Below are 24034 nucleotides of genomic sequence, written 5' to 3' on the forward strand. Positions count from 1 at the left end.
ATGAGCATTTAATTTTTTTCATGGTTTCTATTCCTGCAGTGTCAGCATGAAATAATTTTATCTGTCAAACTCGCCCATCAAAGTCAAAAGGCGGGACCATGGGGAGGGACAACACCGATCTGTGTCGGTTCTCTGTGTGAACCCACCTGCCTCGATGTCCTGCCACTTTCATGACATGAATTTCCCTACTGTGAGACAATAAAGGATATTAGTATTCCGTTTTTCTTTTCCACTAGTTTGCCCTGATTCTTTGAAAATCATGGCAGCCCTTGTAATGGAGGATTTTTAATGAGCTTTCCTGTGAGTTTGTTGGAGAGATTCTACAATTAGCAGACAACACAGAAGCAAGAGATTGTCATCCACACTGTGTGGTAAAAAGTCAAAGACTTGAGTGAATGCCACAAAGCTCACGTTGGCTTCAGGCTGCCGAATATATTAAGGTTCAGAACATCAGAGTTAGCGCTGCCCATAGCCCATCAACTTGGTAGGTGAGTTTGACCGCAAAAAAATCAAACCATGGTGACGATGCAGGAACAGGAACCATGAAATAATTAAATACACATTTATTTAATTATCTGCATCGGATATTATAAGTTTTCATTTTATTGATTTAACAACATATTTACTAAATAAATAAATAATTGTCCATTGGATAAATTATTAAAACATTTCATTAAACATTTATTTACTTCATGGTACACTTAATGATTTAATTATGTGTTTATTAATTTATTTAATTCGATCCCCTCAGGACCTTTGTTTAAAAAAAACCCCCCCAAAAAACACACATAATACTACAAATAAACACAGCTACATTCTTTAGTTTTTTGTAGTAAATACCTGCTGTGAGTGAATCTTGTTTTTTTTTCTCTGTGGGTGTATAACTCAAACCCTGTGGCTCCATAAATATGCAGGTGCAGGTAGCATCCAGCTGATATTTTGAGATTTTTTTCTCACTTTACTACCCATGTGCTGTGGCGTGGGGGGTGATGTCATTTGTTTGTGTGTGCAGTCATGTTTCTATGTTTCTAAGTGTGTACACCATTCCGTTTCCATGCTGCTTACTCTCCCAAAGGGACAGTAGGATTGTCCAGATAAATCATCTTCAGCTGGGCAGCCAAACCACACAGAAGATAGGGGGAAAAAATGCAAGTAAGGAACACAAGATGAATCAAAGTGAGAAAAAAAGTTCAATGAAGTTGAAATTATTAAAGTGGGATCATTATAAAAGACTGTAAACTATAACATATTTTAGGTTTGAATTTAGGTAGCTAAAATGAAAAGCCAAATTTTCCTTACTCTTACTGCGGTTTCCAATCACAACAGCCAAAGAAACAGTAGAGCCAGAATTATGTTTGAGGGGAGATGGATTGCCAGCCATATTTTTGAGCCCTTGAGTAAAAGGAGGCAGTCCTCGGGACGCATTGAACATGAAATCAAGCCAAGAAGCAACAGATGACTCCTCCTACTGCTCTCCGTTTTTCTACTTCTCTACTTGCAGTCAGTTTATGCTATCTATCTATTAAACCACAAATACTTAATAGACAGCGGTTGCAGGTGTTTATCTTAATACTAATGTGCTAAAGATGGATACGATTTCTCTACTTTGGTTGAAAAAAGGACTAGTCAGACTAGATTTGAACAAAACCCTTTAGAACTGTTATTTCTTCAAACATGAGAAATAACACAACGTTTCTGGTCTTGTACAGTAATACACTCACTTCACTGTCATGTCATTGTAGACTGGCAGACTGCAGATGATGAGAAAGGAAGCTGTGCATTTGTAATCTCTGTATCACAGATATGTTTAAATATGCAATAAGAAACAATGATGAAATTGAGTAAAAACACTCTTTGCTTCAAGTAAAACGTGAGACTCACCGGACGGTTGATTGATACACAAGATCTTCACGCCTGCGGTAGTCTTCCATATGAGAGTAATTTGTATTAAACATGGCATCATAGGTGAAGATTTTCTGCTTGATTGTACCTCCATCTGTGACCTGTATAGAATAGAAAACCCATTATCAGAGCTGTAGGAATGCATGAAAACCATATGAATACTTTAATTCTTTAGCCTGCAGACTAGTTTGCACTCTGCTTTCTTTTGTATATTAGAAGCAGACACATTGATATCACACATTCTAATAGTAACTAAGGTAAAACATCAAAACCCTGCTGATATGGTAACATCACAGAGAAGGTCTCTCAACCCCCTACCAGTCTATGTCCAGAGACATGGCTAAAATATAATGAGGACTGACACAGTGCAGTGTTCTGTATGTGTCAAACCTTGAAGCAGTCCGCGTTCCGCAGATGTAATGGCATGTAACGAGACTCTACAGAGGTGGATGTTCAAAACACTGGTCTCATCTCTTCCTTTTTTAAGCATTGTATCTGATGAGAGAAGTTTTTCTTCCCTTTCTAATATTCAAAGGAGTGCTTAAGTCACTTAGCATTTGAATGAATATGAGTTCTCCTCTCCTCAGAAGCTTCAACATCCATAAAGGAAAACTAGTGACAGGATTTTAATGGAGCCACTAACACTGCTTTGAAGATGAAAATTGTTGGTGGGCCAGGGATTCCTTATTTGATGCTGTCGTTCTGATCCAATCAAATCCCCCAAGCAGGTAAACAACGTCAAAGCATTTTAGGATTAGTCCTTCTATACATTGCCACATGAAGCGTTAAAGCTAAATTGTATTTATATGAGTGAGTGATTGTTCTCTTTGAAAGTAGGGTATCTATTATAACTGCTTGCCCCTGAAAAACAAACATGCTTTTTTTGGCATTGTCCATGAGATATGAAACTGTATTTAAACTGAAATTTAAATCTTTGCAAAACCACAGTGAATTCTCATGGAGCAAAGGTGTTCACAAAGCTGTCTTTCTGACATTTCTTCAACTGTTTTGGCTCTGTTAGTTGTTTTTATTCTATGCTGGATTCAGAAAGCAGATCTAGGTAAAAATGTACAGGACAGGGGCAAACATACAAAATCAGGTGATAGTTGTGCTCCATTTAGCCAGAAACACAGTCATACATACTAGCAAACTACAAACAAAGAAACGTTTTTGTATGTTCAGATTCAACATTTTCTGTACAAATCTAAATCACTGTTTTGCAATTATAGAAGAATAAAAATGAAACTTTCTAGCATGATTGCAACTTTGACCAAACACCTACTGTATTTTCCGGATTATAGAGCGCACCTCACTATAAGCTGCATCCATAAAGTTTAAAAAAATAAAATAAAATAAAAACTGGAAACATACATATATAAGCCGCACCGGTCTATAAGCCACTGGTATGTCCACCGCTCTAGTTTTCCACATATTAATAATACTGCAGCAGCCCTCCGTCTCCAACGCTGAACCATGGATTCCTTCAGGCCGAATTTACGTGCAGCGGCTCTATTTCCCTCCTGTACCAGCAGGTCGACAGCCTTCAACTTAAAAGCTGCATCATATGAACTTCTTCCTGTTGTTTCCCTGATGAGTCGGTATGAGTTTAAAAAAACATTTCTCCATCGTGCCTGCTGCTAGCATGTGCTTGCTCTAAATGAAAATCAGCACTTTCTTCTTTGATTTCCAATTTTGACTTCCAATGATTCACTTTCTGCTAAAGGGCCCCCTGGTGGTTGAAGAAAAATCAACAGAAAAGCTGCACCGGGCTACAAGCCACATGGTTCAAAGTGTGGGGGGAAAAGTAGCGGCTTATAGTCCGAAAAATACGGTACTGCTGAGCACCAAAATACATTCTACTGTATAAGCCTTGCCAAACTGGGCAGAAATTCCTCTGTGCACCTTTGCTGTTTGGTACACATAAATCTTCTTCACACAGCTAAATTATTTGTGCTCTGTTTATTAACATCTACATGTGAAGCATCACTTCCAAAGTCTTAAGGTTTTGATTCTGTAATTAAAATGGGGAGACATAATTTTAAGCACAATTAAGATAATCTATTTGATTAGAATAATTGCTGACAAAAATAAACAGATCTCATTAGAGTAGAGAATGAATTGTACTTTCTGCAACATCCCTGTACTTAAAAAAAAAATAATAATCTAACCGGGCAGCAGTTACATTTTTTTCCAAATTCTTTTCAAAATTTACTACCAGTTGTTTGCAGAGGGCTTTTTTTTCCCTAGAATCTGCATCACACAAATCGCTCCAATCTTCAAAAATGGCAAACATTTTGGTCTAACTGTAAGTCACATAAATTAAACACACACGCACCCCTACACACACAGGTGAGCTTTCCTTAAGTGCATGCATATAACCTAATTACAATATGAGTAAGCTGCATAAATGCACAAATCTGCCCTGTGAGTGGTGTAGCTATTTTCGGTGCAGTTCTACCTTTGTGTCTGGTTTCATAAGTATATGTATACAAAAATCTTAGACGTGTTCACATTTAGGACCCGCAAGTACTTTTGTGAATATGTTCTTCAGTTTTGATATATATCAGCAATGTAAAATCCAAGAAAGTATGTCTTTTTATTTTGAGAGGGAACATAACAAGCAAAACGTATTTGAAAAATTTTGTTTGATAACCACCCAAACTTGTGCAATTACTCAATTTATCACAGTGATCTTTTCAGAACCTTCTCAAAATAACCAGTAATCATTCAAGCAGCATTGTGGAGCATATTTTGTTAAACAGCTCACATATAATATACAGTATAAACATTAGTTTTCTGAAGCATCCATAGTATATAATTGTGTGTGTGTGTCTGTGCATGTATGTATTTAGACAGCCTCAGACAGTTCTTCTGTAAAGTATCTTCTCATCATCTATACCCCTTTAGTCTTTTAATGGTTTTACCTCTTAATGAAGACTGACCTATAAACTTATGTGTAATAAATCTGAAAGAATCAGCACATCACTGAATGTCTCCCCAAGAGAACCTGGTTGCGGTAAAAAGCTCGGAGTAAGAAAAATAAAACACAGGAAAGGAGAAAAAGAGGGAGTAAAAAAAGAGACCGAAACAGTGCCAAAATGGCTGTACAAGTGGGAGATGAAAGCTCTTTGATTGCAGAAAAGCACTGTTAGGGAAGCAAAGCTTAGCTACAACTGCATTGTTGAATTCAACCCATGTAACGCATATGAGGAATACAGGCACCAATCCTCCCCTGTGCTTGGCCATCTGGAGATATCAAAAGGCAGGCGTGAATGGCAGAGAATTAGCCACCCCTTCCTTGTCGGCTTTGTGGCAGAGAGTGGATGTTGGCAAAGGGAATAGTCATGAGGCAAAAGAAAGGACCATGACAGGTAGCTGACATTGGGGTGGCTTTAAAGATACTCAAAACAGGATGCCATGCTTCTCCAGGTGTTTAAAGATGGCTGATTCTCTCAGTAGGTAACTGGCAACCTTCCTGGCATTCCAGCAAAACTGCTATTATAACAATGGCTCCTATTATTGGGGTCAGATTAGGAATGGGACTCAGGGGTTAAACAAAGCCCTCCTCTCTCTGTTTGTCTGGGCCAGGCCTATTTATAGGCTGCAGCTGCATCAGCAGCCAGTGGAGGAAATACAGCTTACACACTGCAAGCATGCTAGAACAGATTTGATCTGAATCCTACTCCACGGTTTTAAACAGAGCCAAGAACATAACATAGCTTTTCACAGAATTTCCAGAGAAGTTAAGAAGATATTAAATGTAATATTTATGCTATTTCTAAAAATATATTTGTGTATGAAGACAAGAATAACCTGAGTAAAAACAAAATGAAGTTTTCAAAAAATGAATACATGTATTTACTTCAGGGAGAAAAAAACATTTCAAACCAATTTGACCCTACGTCCAGCTTCTTCCTGCCAAATGCTAATCTGCCCCTGGTCAAGGTACTAAACCCCGGGGTGCTTACCAATCTGTGTATCAGTAGGTACGTTTAAATGGACACAAGTAATCAGAATAAATGGCCAATCGGAATAAAAATATGTCATGTAAATACACCAGTCGAAATATTCTGATCAGATTCAGTTCAATTGGAAGGAAATTGTAATCTGAATGAGAGGGGTGGTTTATGCTGACGTAAACACTTGTAATGACCATGTCAATCTGACTGTGGCAAATTAACCTGACTGCACACGTGAGCCCAACGTCAATGTGACATATTTCTGTCTTCAGTGGCTAGATGTTATTTGAGGGAAGCAAAACCAGTCTGTTGGTCTCTCATCCTGAAATGCTGCTAGACCAACAGCATGCGTTACTTGGCCTGTAGCTTAATTAGGGAGTGAGTAACATCTTAGCCGTTATTAGAGCCTGCATGGGTTCATTCTGAGACAGAATGATCACACAAATGCGTTTGTTTGTTTTTACACTCAGCACAGACTAAAGTACACTTTCTTTTTGATGGTGTGTTTTGGTTAAAGTTTTGCAACTTTGTTTGCTGGTGTTTTTATTCTGAATAAAGCCTTATACATTAGTGGGATTAATCGATTTTGTGCCCATATAAACAATAATTTTGGATTATTTAATCTGAATACATTTCAATGCCATCAAGGAACTTTGTGCATGTAAACATTGTGTATCTGTACATTAGGAAGTGAATGTGGCTCCAGTGTAAAGTGCTTTGAGTAATCAGTAAGAGTCAAAAACACCATAGATCATTTGCCATTTCCATTTATATTAATAAGTACAGATAAGGACAGAACAATAATTGATTTAAAAAAATCAGTTGCAAGTCACTCTTTAGGCTGCCATTGAATCTTTCGACAAGATAATGGCCCAAAGTACACCTGTTAGTTGGTCATAAACCTGTGGAAGGACACAAAAATATGTGTCGTGGAGTACCTCTCAAGGAGCCTAGTTCTCAATCCAATTGGCAATGTGTGATGAGTGACAAGGTCAATGTTCATACAATCTAAATGAGCTGGAACAATTTGCCATGGAAGAAGTAGCTTGTACACCTCAAGAGACATTTTCCAATCCAGTAACAAACTACAGGGAGAGGCTGTTGTCAGTTGCAAGACAGAGAGGCCACTCTATTGACCATTAAATGCCATGAAGGATAATCATTTTTAGCCCTGTCAGTTTTAAAATAACCATCAATCAAACATTTTGGAGGTTTTGTATTTGTTTTTTGGAAGCACTACAAGTATGAACTGCTTTTACCATGGTAATTTCCATGGCAATATCAAGAATTTTGTATGATTTCATCATGGGGGGCATTAATTCTGACTTTAACTGTACATACCCCCTTAACCAAATAACTGGTTGTGACACTCTTAGCAACAGCTGCCATCAAGCGTTTACGATAATTGGCAATGACACTTTCAAAACCCTATGGATACATTTTGCCAGACTCCTCTATGGAAAAGTACTTTTATTTGTCCACACTAGAAGATTTTTAAACATGAATTGTCTGTTTTGGGCTGTGCTAAAGCATCTCCCTTTAACTAGCCCACAACAAAACTTTCACTTAGTTTTCTCATTTTATTGCTTTTTGTTGAGCCTTTGAAAAGCATTTCAAAGTTTTCTGGTAGTGACCAAAAGTCATGATTCAGTCAATTAGGACAATTTGTCCGCGTACTGACGCAGCAAAGCAAGCCTACGTAGACAATGACGGTATAACTTGTAGCGATCACTCGCTCAAGAAAAGTTTACTTTTGTTTTATCAGCTTGCTGAATGTTTTCCCAAAATTCTTTTTTAAACTGTGACAATATTTTTGGGGTGATGTGAGACAGGAGTTTAAGCTTTTTTGGTTAGCATTGGTGTTTGCCTTAAAGGTCTGTGGATGATGCCCATTTTTTTCAAACTGTTGAATCATCAACAGTGATCTTCATTGAGGCATAAAAAAGTTACCTTTACACATAAGGCCAGTTTGGTTTGTGTAGGTTTTGTTCTCTTTAGTACATAAAATCAATAATTTAAAATTCCATGCTCTTTTTTACACATTTTTTTTGTCTGCTATATGATTGATAATTTACAATAGCTAAGCGTAGTAAAACAACAAAAACAATCAATAGAAATCAAGCATATGCCTAAATAAATATTACAACAATGTCCTTCAATAAAACAATGTGTTTTATTAGAATTACTTTTTAATCATAAATCTAGATTTTTATTCTACCCCAGAACTCATTTATAGACGTAACCACGCAGCAACAACATACAACAACAGATTCAGCAAGTTCCTTCTTATCTTTGGTTATTTGTCTAATATTACCTGACAAAAGTCAGGTAATATGTTTTTTTAAAATAGTATTTTTTTAAAATACATCTAAAAGATCCTTCCTGTATTACTTATTTATTTGGAAAATCCAAGTAAAAAAGTCCTGGTGTTGATCCTGTTCTTTTCTTTATTTTCCAGAGATTCAATTATAATTGTATGCATATAAAGTAGATCCTTTGAAGGGTTATAGAGCTCAAATACCAAAAGTATGATCAAATGTTTCTCCAGCTTGCATGGAGAAGAAACGCAATATACGTTTTTTAACAGAAAAATGTCTATTGTATTATGATAATCTGCATTTACTTTTATTGTACAGCGAGGCAGTGGGGTTACAAAATGCAACTGCACAGTTAATTGAATGGGTGGAAACAGTAACATTTCTTAAATATTGTCATCCAGATGGTAACAAATCACAAGTAAACAAGGAAAAAAATAACATCCTTATACTACAACGTCATACAAAAAGACAATGGGCATTTGGTGAAAGGCACAGTGCCTTTTCATATTTAAAAATCTTTATGACTTTAAGCTACTTTCACAAAAGGCATACAATAATACAATAGCACTGCACAGTAGGAGTAGGAAAAGTATTTAGTGTATGAGAGACAAGAGTGCTAAAGTACAGCAATAATGTGCAATGCCTGTGTGAAGTATAAGAGGTGAAATTTCCTCCTACTGCTTTTATAGAGTACAAAGCAAAATATACTAGGGGCAAGGCAATATACCTAAAGAAAGTGTAATAAACTAACCAATTTAATATGCAATGGGATAAGAGTGCACCATGTATTAGGTTTATTAGTTTTCATCACTTACAGTTGTCAAATGTAAGTAGGAGGGATGCTTAGGTATCAATACGACATGTCTGCTAACTGAGATGGTCCACAAATGATTGCTACATTTATGAAATCAGATTCACCATGCAACATTGGTGGTCCTGGCTCTTAACCTGTGAGTTTACAGCTCTGCATGTTGTGCTCCCCTACTGACTGCTGAGTGACAGAGGACATGGTTAAAGGGATTTCATGCTTCAAATGACAGGTTCCCTTCCTCTATCTGTCTCACACTGCTGTTTGTGTTGAAGCACAGCTAATTCAGGCTAGGCCATAACTGATGATGTAAACATGTACAATACATTTGATTCTTTGTCTTGCTCATCATGCAATGATGAGCAAGACTTATGTATTTATTTAAATACACAAGTATACAGTAGAGGTGTATTTAGCAATCCATTAAAAAAAGGTGGTAACATTACTTAATTAGGTCTGCAACTTAAAATTTATAGTAATTTTGCAATGTTGACCATGGAATTTTGCTAAACTCGCATGTTTTATAGGAACTCTGAGAATTCAGCATACGGATTGGTACCAAAACAATTATGATAACCTACAGATTTTTGGTTCTGAAAAATCCCTAAATTAAAGTTACACTCCATTTTGATAGCATTGTTTTCAGTTAATTTGTTTATATCAAAATATATTTATCGGTATATATTTGTATGGGGAGAAATGAATGTTGGTGTTTACAGCAAATGCTGGCTAAATGTTTATAAAAAATGAACTGCTGCAAAGTTTAGAGGTCCTCAGAGAAGAATGCTTGGGAAATGCAAGATCACAAGATAAAACCAGTGATGAAAAGGATGATGTCATGTAAAGCACTAGTTATCAACTTCCAAAAACATTTTTTCTTCATCTATTGCTCTCTCACTTAGTCTACCTTACCCAACACTCCTACTATGACGTTGGCACAAAGAAATGACCTAAGGTTTCAGTCTTTGTAGATTGGTGTGGTGTGGTAGGTGTGATGTGATCTTTGTCGATTGACTCCGCATTTGCTTTGGCGTCCGGCAAAAATAGACTCTGCTCTAATGATGCCAGATGGCAGTGCGACAAAATGCGCCTTGGAGGCAGCGTAAATGCTCTCATTGTCTATAATGGGTGTGCAATTGCTGTGGAATCCGTTCCGTGGCGGAGTGGAGCAGAGACACAAGCAGTGTAAATTGGGGGTTGGATGCATGAGTGACAGGACCCTATGCTCTTCCATTGGAAGGACAAAAATTATCTGTATTAGAATTAAAAAGTTTTTGTGCTATTTTGGTCATTTTAGTTAAAGATTATCGTTTATAATACACTTCCTATTATACTGCCATATTCAGTAAATTGCAATATGTATTTAGAAGAGGCTCATTTCTCATGTTGAACATCGACAACCTTTAAGAAGGTAGCAAACATACTTTTCATAAAAGTTACAATAATACTGTAATAAAAAAATACTTTTTATAGGTCTGGTGTAATATTATAATTGTAAATGTCATGTTTTCATTAATTCTAGTTAATACAAGCAAGGAGGGCCAAGTGTCTTGCCAAGGACATGACAAAGACAGACGAAGCAGGGTTTAGCACTAGCCACCAGGACAAACTCCTACTTCATGAGTCACCATATCCCCTAGAACAGCAGCCCCAACCTTTTTAATCGCGCGGACCGGTCAGCCCTTCGCAATTTTGCTGCGGACTGGGGCGGGGGGTGCGCGCGCAGTACTCCGGTGTTGTTTTGTTAGTCATATTTGCTGCAAGTTGGCTCAATTTTGACGCGCAAGACGTAACCGGTAAATTCCGGTTTAGGATTTTCAAAAACATTTTAACCAATTAGAATAAAGTACTGAATTATTGGTGCATTTGTGAAAACTAGGATGATTGGAATCTATATATGATTGGATTGAAATGTCTTTTCTTAAGTGCTTTGAGATTACATGTTGTGAAACTATATAAATACACTTAATTGAACTTTATAAAATTAGCTAAATTAGTTAGCTAGCCAGTGCTAATCTTTCACTAACTCGTTCACACAGTACAAATTAGAGGTTCCACAACTTCATAATTTTTAAAGTCAAAGTCAACATGTTAAAAGTCGTGTTAACTTTGACTAGTAGCTGTGACGTCACAAACACATGAGAGGTGGCTTTACAGCAACTTACAGGCTTTATTAGCTTCATTCACAGCAAACACTGACAAAATGCAGCTTAGACAGAAGTCTATCATGCAAAATAAAAAGAAAAGGAAACAGAACGTTATCTCTGATGTCTTAAGCAAAGCGCTGATCTTCTGACCCTGTGGTCCCAAAAGTTGCACAAAGTCTGACATCTTTTCCCCAAACACTGATGAGCTGGTATATGCACATTGGGTGCATGCTCATCTTGGACAGCTGCACCTAATTATTATGTTGACCACATTTGTGCATATGTCCTTGAACATTACAAACTAAGGATATTAAAAAAACTGATTTCCTTTTAATTTTGATTATGGTTAGATACAGCACGCCCACTTGCTACCCCAGGCAGCTCTGCCTTGATGCAAATACATCGCTTTAAGTCACAAGTGATCAGGACCAAATTAATTACTCTGAAATATATTCCAATGAAATTTCAAGGAAAAATTAGTGCGGCCCATTTTTGACCTACTTATGGAAGCTAGGGGTTGTATTGGGAAAATTTCGTTGGTGTAAAATGCATTAGCGGAAAGATAACATTTTAAATGGCATAATATCAATACCAATTTAAGGAATAGCTGGAATATAAAATGATAATTCTTTTTTGATGAACATATAGCAAAAACACAACCTCACCAGGTCATCTAAAATATCATATTCAGTTTCTTGTTGCAAGTTGAATTAGGTAGTTACTGGTAAAAAAACATTTTAAAAACTCAACTGTGATGTTGAATGTCTGCTTTGAGTATTTCAGATGTAGAGCATGGCAATGACAGAACATTTTCCCCAGTATACTCAGTTATACAGTACTATGCACATTCTTTTTAACCAGGAGTTTTTACAATTCTATAGGAGATGTCTTGTATGTCTGCAGTTTTCAATTTACAAGTTTTCAATTAATGCTATTGTTTGTGTACCCACACAAGAAAAGAATGTCAGCACCATCATAACAGATATTTTCAGCAGTGTTATCAGCATAGCTCTGCTGTCAGGCATTTTGATTCCAACGTTTCAGAGCACAAACAGCATGTGATTGGCTGCTGCCCGATCTGACAGATTACATATAAGGATTAAAGCCGAGCTTCATGAAAACTGTGGCACTAACAGGAATAGACCATCTGCACTCAGCTGTACCCAGAAGGTTGCAGGTTGAGGGTCATGCACTGGCAGGCTGAAATTCAGACTGTTAAGTGTCATGCAAGCATGTTATCTAAAAGCATCTAAGATGCAGTCTTACAAAGATAGCTATTATGGCTGTCATTTCTTGGGAGACAGGCTGTCTGTGGGCTGACCTACTAGGTTTTGAGAACACACCAGTTAACACTTGTAGGAGACAAAAGTTCTAAACTATATTGCTTATTTTAAAACTAATGTATGCAGCAACAGAATAGGGTATTTCGAAACAATTTAAAGAACAGAAATTATAAACGTTTGTGTAAAGATTCTACGTTTTAAACTCATGTATTATACCTAAACAATTAATACAAAGGTGCCGAAAAATAATAGTAATGAGGCAATGTAATTGCAGAGGAAAAGAGAAAAGCCTTTCAGACGGTATTGGCCAAGCTTTGAAATATTGAAAAAAAAAGAATTTGGAGAAGAGGAATGTTTAAGGCATTTTATCGCTGGAAAAGATATCCAGATAACTACCCACCACTCTTAGTAGTGGTGGATGGTTGTTTAAAGTGCATGCAATATCTGGTTAACCTGATAGCACAGCTTACTTCACAATTAGGCTGGCATATTACGTCACAGCCATACATTAACGATTGGGTAAAATCGGATCCAATCCACGAAAGTAATTTCCCTGCTGGGATGAATAAAGTACTTCTATTCTATTCTATTGAGCAAACATTCCTTTCTCAATAGCCAGAGGTCAAGATCTTCTGTATGAAGCAAATTAATTAGACAGTCTGTTCATAAACAAATGAGTCAAAACAAGGCTGGCTCAAGAATATTTAACAGCTTTTTTAAAATTATTATGTTGATCTGCCCAACTGGCCTGGGTTGTTACTAAGGTGAGACCTAACTATTAAACAAATTAGAGAAGTAAAAAAAAAAGTCAGACTGTAAAATTTACCCAGAATCTCTATGGTACAACTTTTGTATGTCCTCTGCATTATCACCTCCCTAAATCCCAAAAGCAGATTTTCTGGTTCTGTCTACATAATTTGGTATGCTGAATGTGAAATAACATCTCGTTATCTGGTACCAACATAGGACACTTTATGAGGTCCCAATATAGAAACATATTTTGCATATCTTTTTCTGAGGATGGAAAAATAACTGCACAAAAATCACCAGTGTTTTTTGTGCTTTTGGCAGTAGTATGACAAAATCAAAAAACATTAATTTTGGTATAAATTTTTTTTTTTAAAAATCACACTGGTAATAAAGGCATTACAGAAAAAGTTGGCTAAAATGAATATATTTATATAAATACTTAAGACTACTTCAGGCTCAAATTACCCCAAGCATCTTTGTCTGTTGCTGCATATGCTTGTTGCTCAATATGCAAATTACATAATTCCAACCAATGAGGATGACTGCACTTAGCTCTAAGAATCTACAGCGTCAAAGTCCATCTTTTAAGCTTGAAATGTAGGCTGAATGGAAGCATGCAATTTGACTGCTGAAGATGAGAGTTGAATCTTTGCTTGTGTGTTGATGGCTACCCTGTCTAAAACTGTCTTACTCACTTAGACTGACTCGCAGCTGTGTATCAAATAATAATTACTGGACTTCTCATTGCTCATGAGCAGCTCTAGTGATAGCATGCAGCTGAGGACTGTGCCAAATCTTTCTAACCAGGTTCTCCCAGGCTGTTTTATGAGGTCAGTAACTTTTATCATCCTGATTCCTGCAGCAACTATAGGCTGAGTTTTATTAAATAGAAATGCATATATAAAACATTAAAAGTGTATATTTAACACATACAATATTAAGCGCACACACACGCCCACACACACATATAGTGCATGATAGTTGGCTCATTTTATGTCTAATAAAAAATTCACATAGCTGATGTCACTGCATCCCTGTATGGTTCTGCATTGAATAAATTTAATTTAGATTTTTTTATGGATCTTGATAATAAAGTGTTAGACATGTTATGGGAATGTGGTCATTTGTGTAAAACAAATGATCCTACGTTTTGTGGAAATCCATGGAGAGTGGGTCTGATGTGGAAATGAAACATTCATTTGTCTTTACAATGAACAGCATAGGGCTCATTTCATGCTCAAATAAAATAAGCTAATCCTTAATGTGGCATGGACCCTTTTTTTCCATTTTTAATAAGACATGCTTGAATTTAAACGACCACAGCAGACACTCTTTCAAATTATTTACTCCTAATGCTTGCTTCCAGGGCGACTTTTTCTTTTCTTTCAAGTTAAGAACTAAAGAACAAAAAAAATTCTTCAGTATTAAAAGCCTCCCTTTTAAAAAAAACATCATATTCTCTTTAGTGCTAATCTTCTGTTCTACTCGCCTCTCTTTTTATCTTTACACGATTGCAGCACAGAAAAAGACTTAGGAGAGGTAAGAGTGCCATGTCTTTAATTAATCTATCATTTAACACAAAAGTTTGAGTGTTAATGCACATAAATAAAGGTATCTTTAATTTTAATGTTGCATTAGTGTTTGTGAAACTGATGTAAATTAATGTTTCCGCCAGCAGATTTATCGATGCCGATTTCCTTAATTTTGGGAGATTGGTGATCGGACGATTTTTACATATGCAGCCAATCTTATCCACCGACCTTATCCAGCTTGGCAAATGTGCAAAAATCAAACACTGTCCTCTTTTACTCTCCGGTGAGAAAGGTTTGACTGACAGATCGGACCTCCAAGTCATGTCTGCACGTTTACAATTAACAATAGTGACCTCACTGTTGCCAACTCAACAACTTTGTTGCTATATTGAGCAACATTTCAGACAAAAAAAATTGGTATCAGCCAAAATCGGAATAGGCAGATTAAGCTTTTTAAAAGATCGGTAATCGCCGATCGGCCAGAAAACTGCAATTGGTGCACTCCTGATATTTTCTACAGTGCAAGACAACAATACCATGAAATCTGAACAAATGAGAGAGAAATATGGGAAATAAAACATAATGTGGGATATTGTGTCAGCAGGATATTGTGTGTACACAGCAAGCAAATTATTTGCTTAAGTTGTGTTAATGAATCTGTGCTACATCAATATATAACCCAACACAGTCTAGAATTTATACCAGCATACACAGACTCTTGCAAGCCTGAGATAAATTTGCCACAAGGCATTTGAATAAAATATTATCGCTCATAAAAAGTAATATTAGCAGTAATAATTATAATATAAAATTACTGTCCTGTGGGAATATTGACACCAGCAATGTTGACATGAAACAGACTCCAAAGTAATAACAGTTAATTTTCCGGTGCAGCACATTGGTTCCGCATTTCCCTGGTGTGGTGTCAAACAGCAGAAATATTTCTGGGGTGAGATAACTGACCCTCAAAAAATGAGGCAGAAAAAAAATACATCTCTCACCTGGTTTACTGGCTGCTTGCATGATTCAGCTTGATAGTCAAGGTTTCACTCCTGCGCAACATTAAACCAGACAAATGTCTTGCTGCAAAGTTGTCAAGTATTCAAACAACTAAGCAATTCCTTTTCACTCAATACCATTTATATTATATCCCTATGTTTACACAGTTTAAAAGTGGTTTTCTCTTGTATCAACAAGAAAATGGTTTAAGGCAATAGAGTGATATACATATCTCAATATTTTTTTTTTTCATCTTGGAAAGATGATTTGATTCAGCATTTCAGTTGAAAGACTAAAACTTATGAATAAGGCTTATAATGCAGAGTGACAAATTTAGGGTTTTTTGTTTTAAATTCATTTTTACTAACATGACCTTGTAAGCAAAGAAACCCCCAAAATGTCTTAGAAAATTAGAGAAATACATAGTAACAAGGACAAATTGTTTATATATGTCACTTTATGCCCCTCACTCCCAACTCGTTATATATTAACGCATGGGACGGTCCATCCTCGTCACATGTTGACGCGCAGGGTACCCCTTTCGCGTCAATATGTGACGCGAGGGGTTTTACACTATGCCTTACTGTACTTTTTGCCCTAAACCTAACCAAATCGTTGGGTTTTGAAGGTTCGGCAGCGTTTACGAGAACCCTTCGCGTAAAAAATCCACGTAAAACATGTGACCTTCCCAAATCGTCAACATGTGACGCTGAAGGACCTTGCCCAAGTCGTCAACATATTGACGCATGGTCAGAAATTGTCCTAAGTCGTCAATATATGACGAGTTGGGAGTGAGAATGTGTTGGTCCAGCAGACAGCCATTGTGACATCCTCCACAAGTACGGAGAGCTGTAAAATGTCAGTGTTAAAGAAGCTGGCTGTTGACAGAATGCTGCATACAAGCAGATCTACAGAAACATTGATTTAAAGGAAAAACTGGAAAATGTAAGTTTAATTTTCTGAATTACTATTTTATTGAGATATATTTAAAATAAAACATGTCATAAAATTTGAATTGCATCATTGCTACTAATTCTCCCATGCATATCCATGCATATCAGTTTGTTTTATAGACCATCCTGTTTACATTAAAATCTCCAAACACATGAACACACACGCGCATCCCTTCAGGCACACACCTTCATGAAAAGAAGGAATATTCAAGAGTCACTATAATTTTCTTTACTCACTTGTAATTGACTAGTATGTGCCTTTTTCAACGAGAAAAGAAAGCAAGTTAACTTATAATGCACCATTCATACACAAGGATATCCTTCTATAAGTGCTTTGAAGAACATCAAAGAAAATACACTAAGAAAATAACTGGCATTAGTGGCCTTTAGACATTAATAGATAGAAAGAATAGCTTTGGGAATCGAACACAGGACTCCTGTAGCTTCCATGTCTGGTATACCTGTTCTACCACTGAGCCACTAAAATATCTCTACTGGCCTAAGCAAAACATTCAAAAGTAGCAAGCAAAGCAGGGGTCTGGGGAGCTGTTTTGTTAATTCCCCTTCTCAGACTGAATCAGATGTCTGTATTATTACTGATACAAATTGTCTTTTAAATTATATGTCTTCCACCAGTGACAGTGACTTTTTGTGCCCTGTTGTGTTCTTTTTTTCCACAACTCTTTTATAATCTAATCATGCTGTTCACAACCAAGGCCTTTACTTTGAAATTACAGAGCTGATGTCTCATTTCTATTTTTCAACATTTAGCAGTTTCTGTTCTGTTTGTGATTTTTAGAGTTAAAACACATTTGTTTTTGTCTGTTTTGATTTTATTTCAGTGAATTTGCATTCTCTTTTTTTTAATTAGTATATCCATTAAATTTTTGTTGGGTTCTTACATATTCAAGACAAAAATTACGGATGTGGCTAAAGGTAAGGTTAAAATTATTTAAAAATTGCAACAATAATTAAATGCAGACAAGAAAATCTATTTTCAAACCTGAAAACACACAGAATCAGTCAGGAAATTGCCCGCATCAATCCTTTGTTTTTCAAATACATCGTTTTCTCATTAAGAACAAAAAAGTCCTCCAGCAAGAATACTTTGCTGTACTTCACTGTGGATGCTCAAATGGACAAGAAAGTGAGAAGCAGAGCACCCCACAGCGTGAGGTGTCTGGACATAGCAACTAATCAGATATGACTTGAGAGACTAGCCACTCATTTGATCTCTGTCCTTTTCCTCCTGGGCACATTCTTCTTGAGAAGAGCCATCAGCTGCTCTAATGACAAGCTCAAGACACAACTCAGCCAAGTAGTGCTGCACAAAGCATTTCGTAAGATAGTGAATCCTTCTCAATGTAATTCCCAGCAAGGTTTTATACTTGCTGCGTACAGAGGTGCAGTGTAGGGAAAAGCATTTGTAAGCGCAGTTCATCAGTAAGAACATTGGTATTTAGATACACCAAGCACAATGGTTCCCAATTAGAGTACAGAAACTGAGCACCAAAACAATAATGTAAGCATGTTAAGGCATACGTGTTTACCTGCTTGTGACAATGAAAAGAGAAACCACAGGAAAACTGGACAAAAGGGAATGGTATCAGTGCAGGTGAGACCTTGTTCCTATCTGTAAAAAACATAATGTAACATATGCCTCAAGAAGGTTTTAGTCATCCAGTGAGGACTTTGAGATTTTAGAGCAGTGTGAAGAAGTAACACTGGCTAATGAAGCAAAGCACAAAAAGAAGACAAAAAGAGAGCTTGGTTTAGGAGAGTAGAATTTGTCCTGTTTACACAAATCTCCTCTCATTAGTTCTGTTTCTTGTGTTGAATGCATTTCTTCAAGTCTGCTCCAAGCATGGGCTGTCAACATGCATGAGTAAAAAAAGGCCTCAGGGATCTATTTGAGTACAGTACACAATGCATCTGCAAAGCCTTAATAATTCCTAATGTTTGTAGGAAAAAATAAACGTAAGGAGGTAATCTGTTTGTGGAGGTCAGTAATTGTGTGATTGAGAGTCTTTTGAGTAAAGTACAAAGGTTTTACATGAGAATACATTTCAAGGTTTGTCACAAACATCTCTGCAGTGTGCTAGTAATATCGAAACATCAGAATATGAAATGCATTCAGTGGCCTGAGACAGAGCTAAGTGGTGCAAAAACCAAAGGGGAAAAAAGAGCTTTTAAAGGTCTCACCTTTCTGAAGTAGTAATGTATGCCTGTCCACTTATTTGTTAGTACAAGAATGCTTGTGAACTAAGCATAGGATTAAAAATACCTCAGGCTCTTTTGTCATTTTGGAGAGATTGGAAGGAAAAAACAACTTACAATGTAGAAGTCTTTAATGTCACTTTTCAATGCAGTGACTTGAGTGGAACATTACCATTTGTGTTAAAAAACGGCAAAAAGCATAGGAAATTACAGTTTAATTCAGTCTTTTTCAGCGGGTACATACAGTAACTTATTTTGAGAAATTTCACCTTGTCACAACCACAAAATTCATGGGACTTAAACAAAATCTAGTGCATTCATTTGCCTTAAGATGCCACTTTATCTGCACGCACACCTGTGTGTAATTTAATCACAGTATAAAAGCAGCTGTGAAGACCTCAGAGGCTTATTTGAGAACATTAGCGAAGAAACATCCAGCGATGTTCACAAGTCAATTTTTCAAGTCTAAGTTGTCTTACATTTTTAGGGATAAATCCAAGCAAAATGTCAAGTCGTTCGGCCCATTTCAGGGACTCAAATTTCTAACATCTAAAATAATCAAATCCATCTAAAATAATCAAGTCCATAACATCTAGTGCATCTCTAATCTTCAACAATCTTATTGTTGAAGGTTAGGATTCTGTATTATTTGACCTTCAGCCATTTAGGTTCTAAGTAAAGTGATAAAATGAGATCCAAAATTGTTTATGTTGAATTGCTAATGCTTTTTTGTCTTTGTAATGATTTACTTAATACTTGTTGATTCCTATCTTTATATTGTCCATTCTTTCACTATATATTGCTGTTGAATAGATCTGATGCAAAGGCAGGATTATTGGATAATTTAAGACATTGAATTTAGTGGATGTAAGTTTTGTAAGCAAAACATTCCACAGTCATTGAGTTGCACTTTGAGACATTTTCAAAATGCATTTGTTGCAAAGAAAAGCAGAGAGGGATTGCATATGCAATAAAGTCTGATTGATGTGAATAAATCAGATCCAATCAGATGCTTTGTTATCTTGAAAAATGTCACCATAGATATGTTTGCATGAGACTGTTGTCATCAAAGCATGCTATTGGAACATCAGAACTACATTATGATTCAGTTTATCTCCTAGACTCCTAGACTGTTCTAGACTCAATTTATCAGTAGTTTGTTTGAGTTGTATGTTTTGTGCCCGCTACTTGATAGTGTGAGAAAATGACTTAAGTGATAACTTAACTACTTCTGAGAGATGCGTCAAGAAACCTGGGGACAGATTTATCTAATGCAATAAATTTTTACTGGTTTTATGTACTCCTGCCTTATATGTGCTCATTTGAATGGTGTAATTGAACGAGTAAACAGACAAGACATTTTAAATCTGATCCGCAATGTCAAAACACTTTACTAAATATGAGTCATGTTGTTACCAGGTAGAATTTTAAATTTAATTGTACTAAGTGAAGGAATAAAATCCTTCACTTAGGATTTTATTTTATGAAGGAGACTCTCTGACTCCTTCATAGAGTCAAACATGGCTCATGAAGGGGAAAAAAACAATGAATTAATGAAAATTAATTCATGGTCATATGCAAATTAAGGAAACCAGTTTTGCTGCTCAGTTAAGTTCTTTGTTTTCCTAAATGAATGCTAAATAACACAAAGTAGCTTCAAATGAGCAATGTAAACATATTTCAAATGTGCAACATCATTCACACGTGCAAAAGTCTAAAACACTTGTTCAAATGCTGATTAGATGTACACTTAAAAGCAATTTCATTAGGTTAACCTTTTCATTCTCTTGTTAACACAAATAGCAAATCAACATATCTGACAGGAACAACACAATGCATTTAGGCATCAAGATGTAATGAAGATGACGTCTAATGTTTGGGAATTAGACAGTGTAAGACAAAAGATTTAAGCTCCTTTGACCAAATCATGATTTTTGGTATTACAGAAAATACTGATCTATTGGGGTTTTCATGATAATTTGATTTGCCAATTTATCTGATTTGGCAAATCAGATAATTTGCTAAAACAAGGAAATGGTCTAAGGCATTAGAAAAGTAAAAGTAGCCCAAACATCACTTGTTAGAACCAGGGCTGTGTAATTTTATCGATTCCATGATATTTATTGATATTTTTTCCCTCAGAAAGTATCGATTTTTCATCTGTATCAATACATTAAATCCTACATTGAGTTTTATGTCAAATCCATATGAATTAAATGACAGTTATCACACATGACATTTTTTACCCAGCTGCACATGTACATTAAAAATGACATGTAATGAAACAACCAGTTACAATTATTAATGAAATAGATAAATTACATGATCTAATATAAATGAATAAAAAAAAAGTTAATTTTCTGCATAACCAAATGCACAAGGTCACACAATTAACATTTAAACAAAGCAAATGTATAACAAAAACATTTATTACACCAGTATTACGCCATCAGTTCAATTAATTCAATCTAAGTCTATGGAACAGTCACAAAATGTTACTAAAATCACTCTGTCCCTCTAAAATATTTTAGAAAATCTTGAAAATATATTGTATTATGAGCAGAATATTGCGTATCGTATTGTATCGCGAGGTTAGTGCATCACTACAGCCCAAGTTAAAACAAAGATATTCAGAATACTGTCCCTGAATGCCCAACTTGTTGAATCTTGAAGCAGATTAACTACAATAACAGAGGAAGTACCATTCCTGTTACCTAAGAAAACGATACCATGTCTCCAGTTTGAACAGGCTCAATAAAATTTAACAGCAGATTTAAAAAATGGATCCTGGTCCAATACGTCTGTATTTTCTTTTTCATTTAAATTGTAGAGTTAGAATTTTGATGATAAACACACAAAATGTATGAATTCTTCTTGCCCTGATCAGTTCTGGCAGAGTAATGATGTGAGAAATTAATGTTTTTCCACACTATTTAGTCTTTCCATGAAGAATTAGCACAGTCCTGAAGGAAATGAGGTTCCAAACACTGGAAAAGCTAACAAAATAAAGTGGCTGCTGTGTGTATTTTCAATCACTTTTTTTTTTTACAGTGTATTAAATAAATGACAATGAACTTGCTTGCATGAAAAGAAAACCATAAAAGAAAGACTCAGAAAATTCACTATTTAGTAAATGATACTGAGCAACTACAATACACAGCTACAGTAAACTGTTTTTTGCAGCTTACTGTATCTTACTCATATTCTGTCTTACAGAACTGACAGCAATTAGGAGCACACCCCTTGGAGCCAGCCATCTATGAAAGTTTATATTTTAGTGATTTTCCACTTGAGTGTGTGTGTCAGCATGGCAACATCATGGTTTCATCAAACAAGATTAGAACATCCAGCTCTTAATTGAGACTACTAAAGTGGCGTTTTCTAATCCATGCCTTTATGAGCTTAATATAAACTTTGTTTAAGTGAGATAAAGAAATAGTTGATAAATCTCTATACAGGACCCCTGTGTGATCAGGAAATGCTTATTGGCTCAACAAAAATGGCTACATGTTGGTTTCTTAAAAGATTTCAGACGACATTAATGAATTTTAAATAGCTGCTCTAAAGAAACTGCATGTAAATCATTCATAGACTGCTAGAGTGGAACTATAATCTACATGCAATTCTGCACTTTTTAACTGCGGTCTGCATTAGATCTGCAGTGATCTTGTCAACACTAATCTCTTTTAGTAATATTTTTGATTTAAAAAATCAAATATTATCAAACAAAATTCAAAAAAGTTCCAACAATGACACAGAGAGCAGGTTTGAGGGAAAGAAAAAACAGCAAAAGAATTAAATTTTGCATAATTACTTTATCTAGAAGGCCACAGATATAAGCGTGGTGAAGAAAAGGGTTTACCCTGACCAAATAAATTCCCAGTTGAGATGGAGGCCTTTAAATGCAGCACTTTATCATGGCTTTCAGAATAATTATAAGGGAGCCTAAAGATGAAAGTGAGTTCTTGGACTTTTAGCATTTTCTAAGGTGATTGCTTTGAAATTTAGAAGAAAATAAGATATGAAGACGAAGCAGTTGGCTGGTGCTCAGGATAAACTTCTGAGTGCCATAATGTCTGAAATGGATATAATAAAAGAGGGGGGAAAAAGTATAATTTCATTGGACAACTCATTTCAAATAGTAGTGAAAATTATCAAACTGATACCAGCTGTTATTTTTTATGTTTCCTTTTGAGACATTAGTTATAGGAAAATGCTAAAATCTAAGTGTTTTCAGAACATGACAGAAAAATAAATGAGAACCCTTCTTCAATGTGTATCATCCAGACTCTGACAAGTTCATTAACATGATAAAATGCATCAGTTGGCAATGTTCTAAATATTTAAAAATGAAAAAAAGCAAAGCTCAAAGGATTTACTGGCATTTAAAGTGAGTGTATTTTACAGTTGATTGCCGTGATGAATTAGTAAACTCCAAAAAAGGCAACTGTCTCAGCATTCCTGAATGCCAAGAAGACTCAAGAGATGTGTTATGCTAAATTTGGGCTGGTGCTTGAAATGTAAACTTAACTCTATTGGTTAAATCAAGCTGGCAGACATGTTCACTCAGTGTGAGAGATGCAGTTAGTGAAAGATCACACAAGATTTAATCCAAGCTAAGCTATTTCAAAGTCATTAAAAATATATAATAGCTAATTTAATATCATTGGCAGTGACTCCAAAGATGTAAAACATCAGGAAAAAAGAGCAAACAATCCTATTTGTTGGCAGAGCTCTGTCTTTCACTGACTTTTTGTGTTTTGAACAGAAATATCCAGAGCACTATATAGTTCAATATTAGACAAATATGCATCCTTTCAAAATTAGAATTTAAATAACAGCAATGGCGCAGTGAGCTCACTGTTGCACTGTTTTACCACAAGACCACACATAAATAGATCCAACATTTTAAATTAAACTAAGCCATAGCAATAACTCAACATGCATTACCAATAAAGTTCCATTTGCTCTATCTATTTGGTTTATACCAACTAGGCTGACTGAGCAGACCAGGGATATGGGTGAATAGTCTTTTCTGCTTTGGAGCGATCCTTAACTGAGTAAAATGAACTAGAAGTATTTAAGTGGCAGCAGTGACAAGAGCTTTTCAAATTGTCTAAATGCTGAGAAAATGCTCTCTTTATTTTCTGTCAGGAAAACATATCT

General features: G+C 35.9%; 1 protein-coding gene across 3 annotated transcripts in view; it reads right to left on the minus strand.

Moving 5' to 3' along the window:
* igsf21 (immunoglobin superfamily member 21) overlaps positions 1-24034 on the minus strand; it is a 175833-nt gene that overhangs the window by 76267 nt on the left and 75532 nt on the right. The window contains exons 1-2 of one of the 3 annotated variants that reach the window (XM_023325088.1): positions 3274-3516; positions 1882-2003 (exon numbers count right to left, since the gene is read on the minus strand). In XM_023325088.1, coding sequence (XP_023180856.1) covers positions 1882-2003; positions 3274-3333 — 182 coding nt within the window. In that variant the 5' untranslated portion in view covers positions 3334-3516. Of the gene's footprint in view, positions 1-1881; positions 2004-3273; positions 3517-24034 lie in introns of those variants that run through there. The other 2 variants (XM_023325089.1, XM_005802177.2) reach the window with 2 other exon arrangements.

Source organism: Xiphophorus maculatus, chromosome 20, assembly GCF_002775205.1.
Source record: "Xiphophorus maculatus strain JP 163 A chromosome 20, X_maculatus-5.0-male, whole genome shotgun sequence".
NCBI classification, from domain to species: domain Eukaryota; kingdom Metazoa; phylum Chordata; class Actinopteri; order Cyprinodontiformes; family Poeciliidae; genus Xiphophorus; species Xiphophorus maculatus.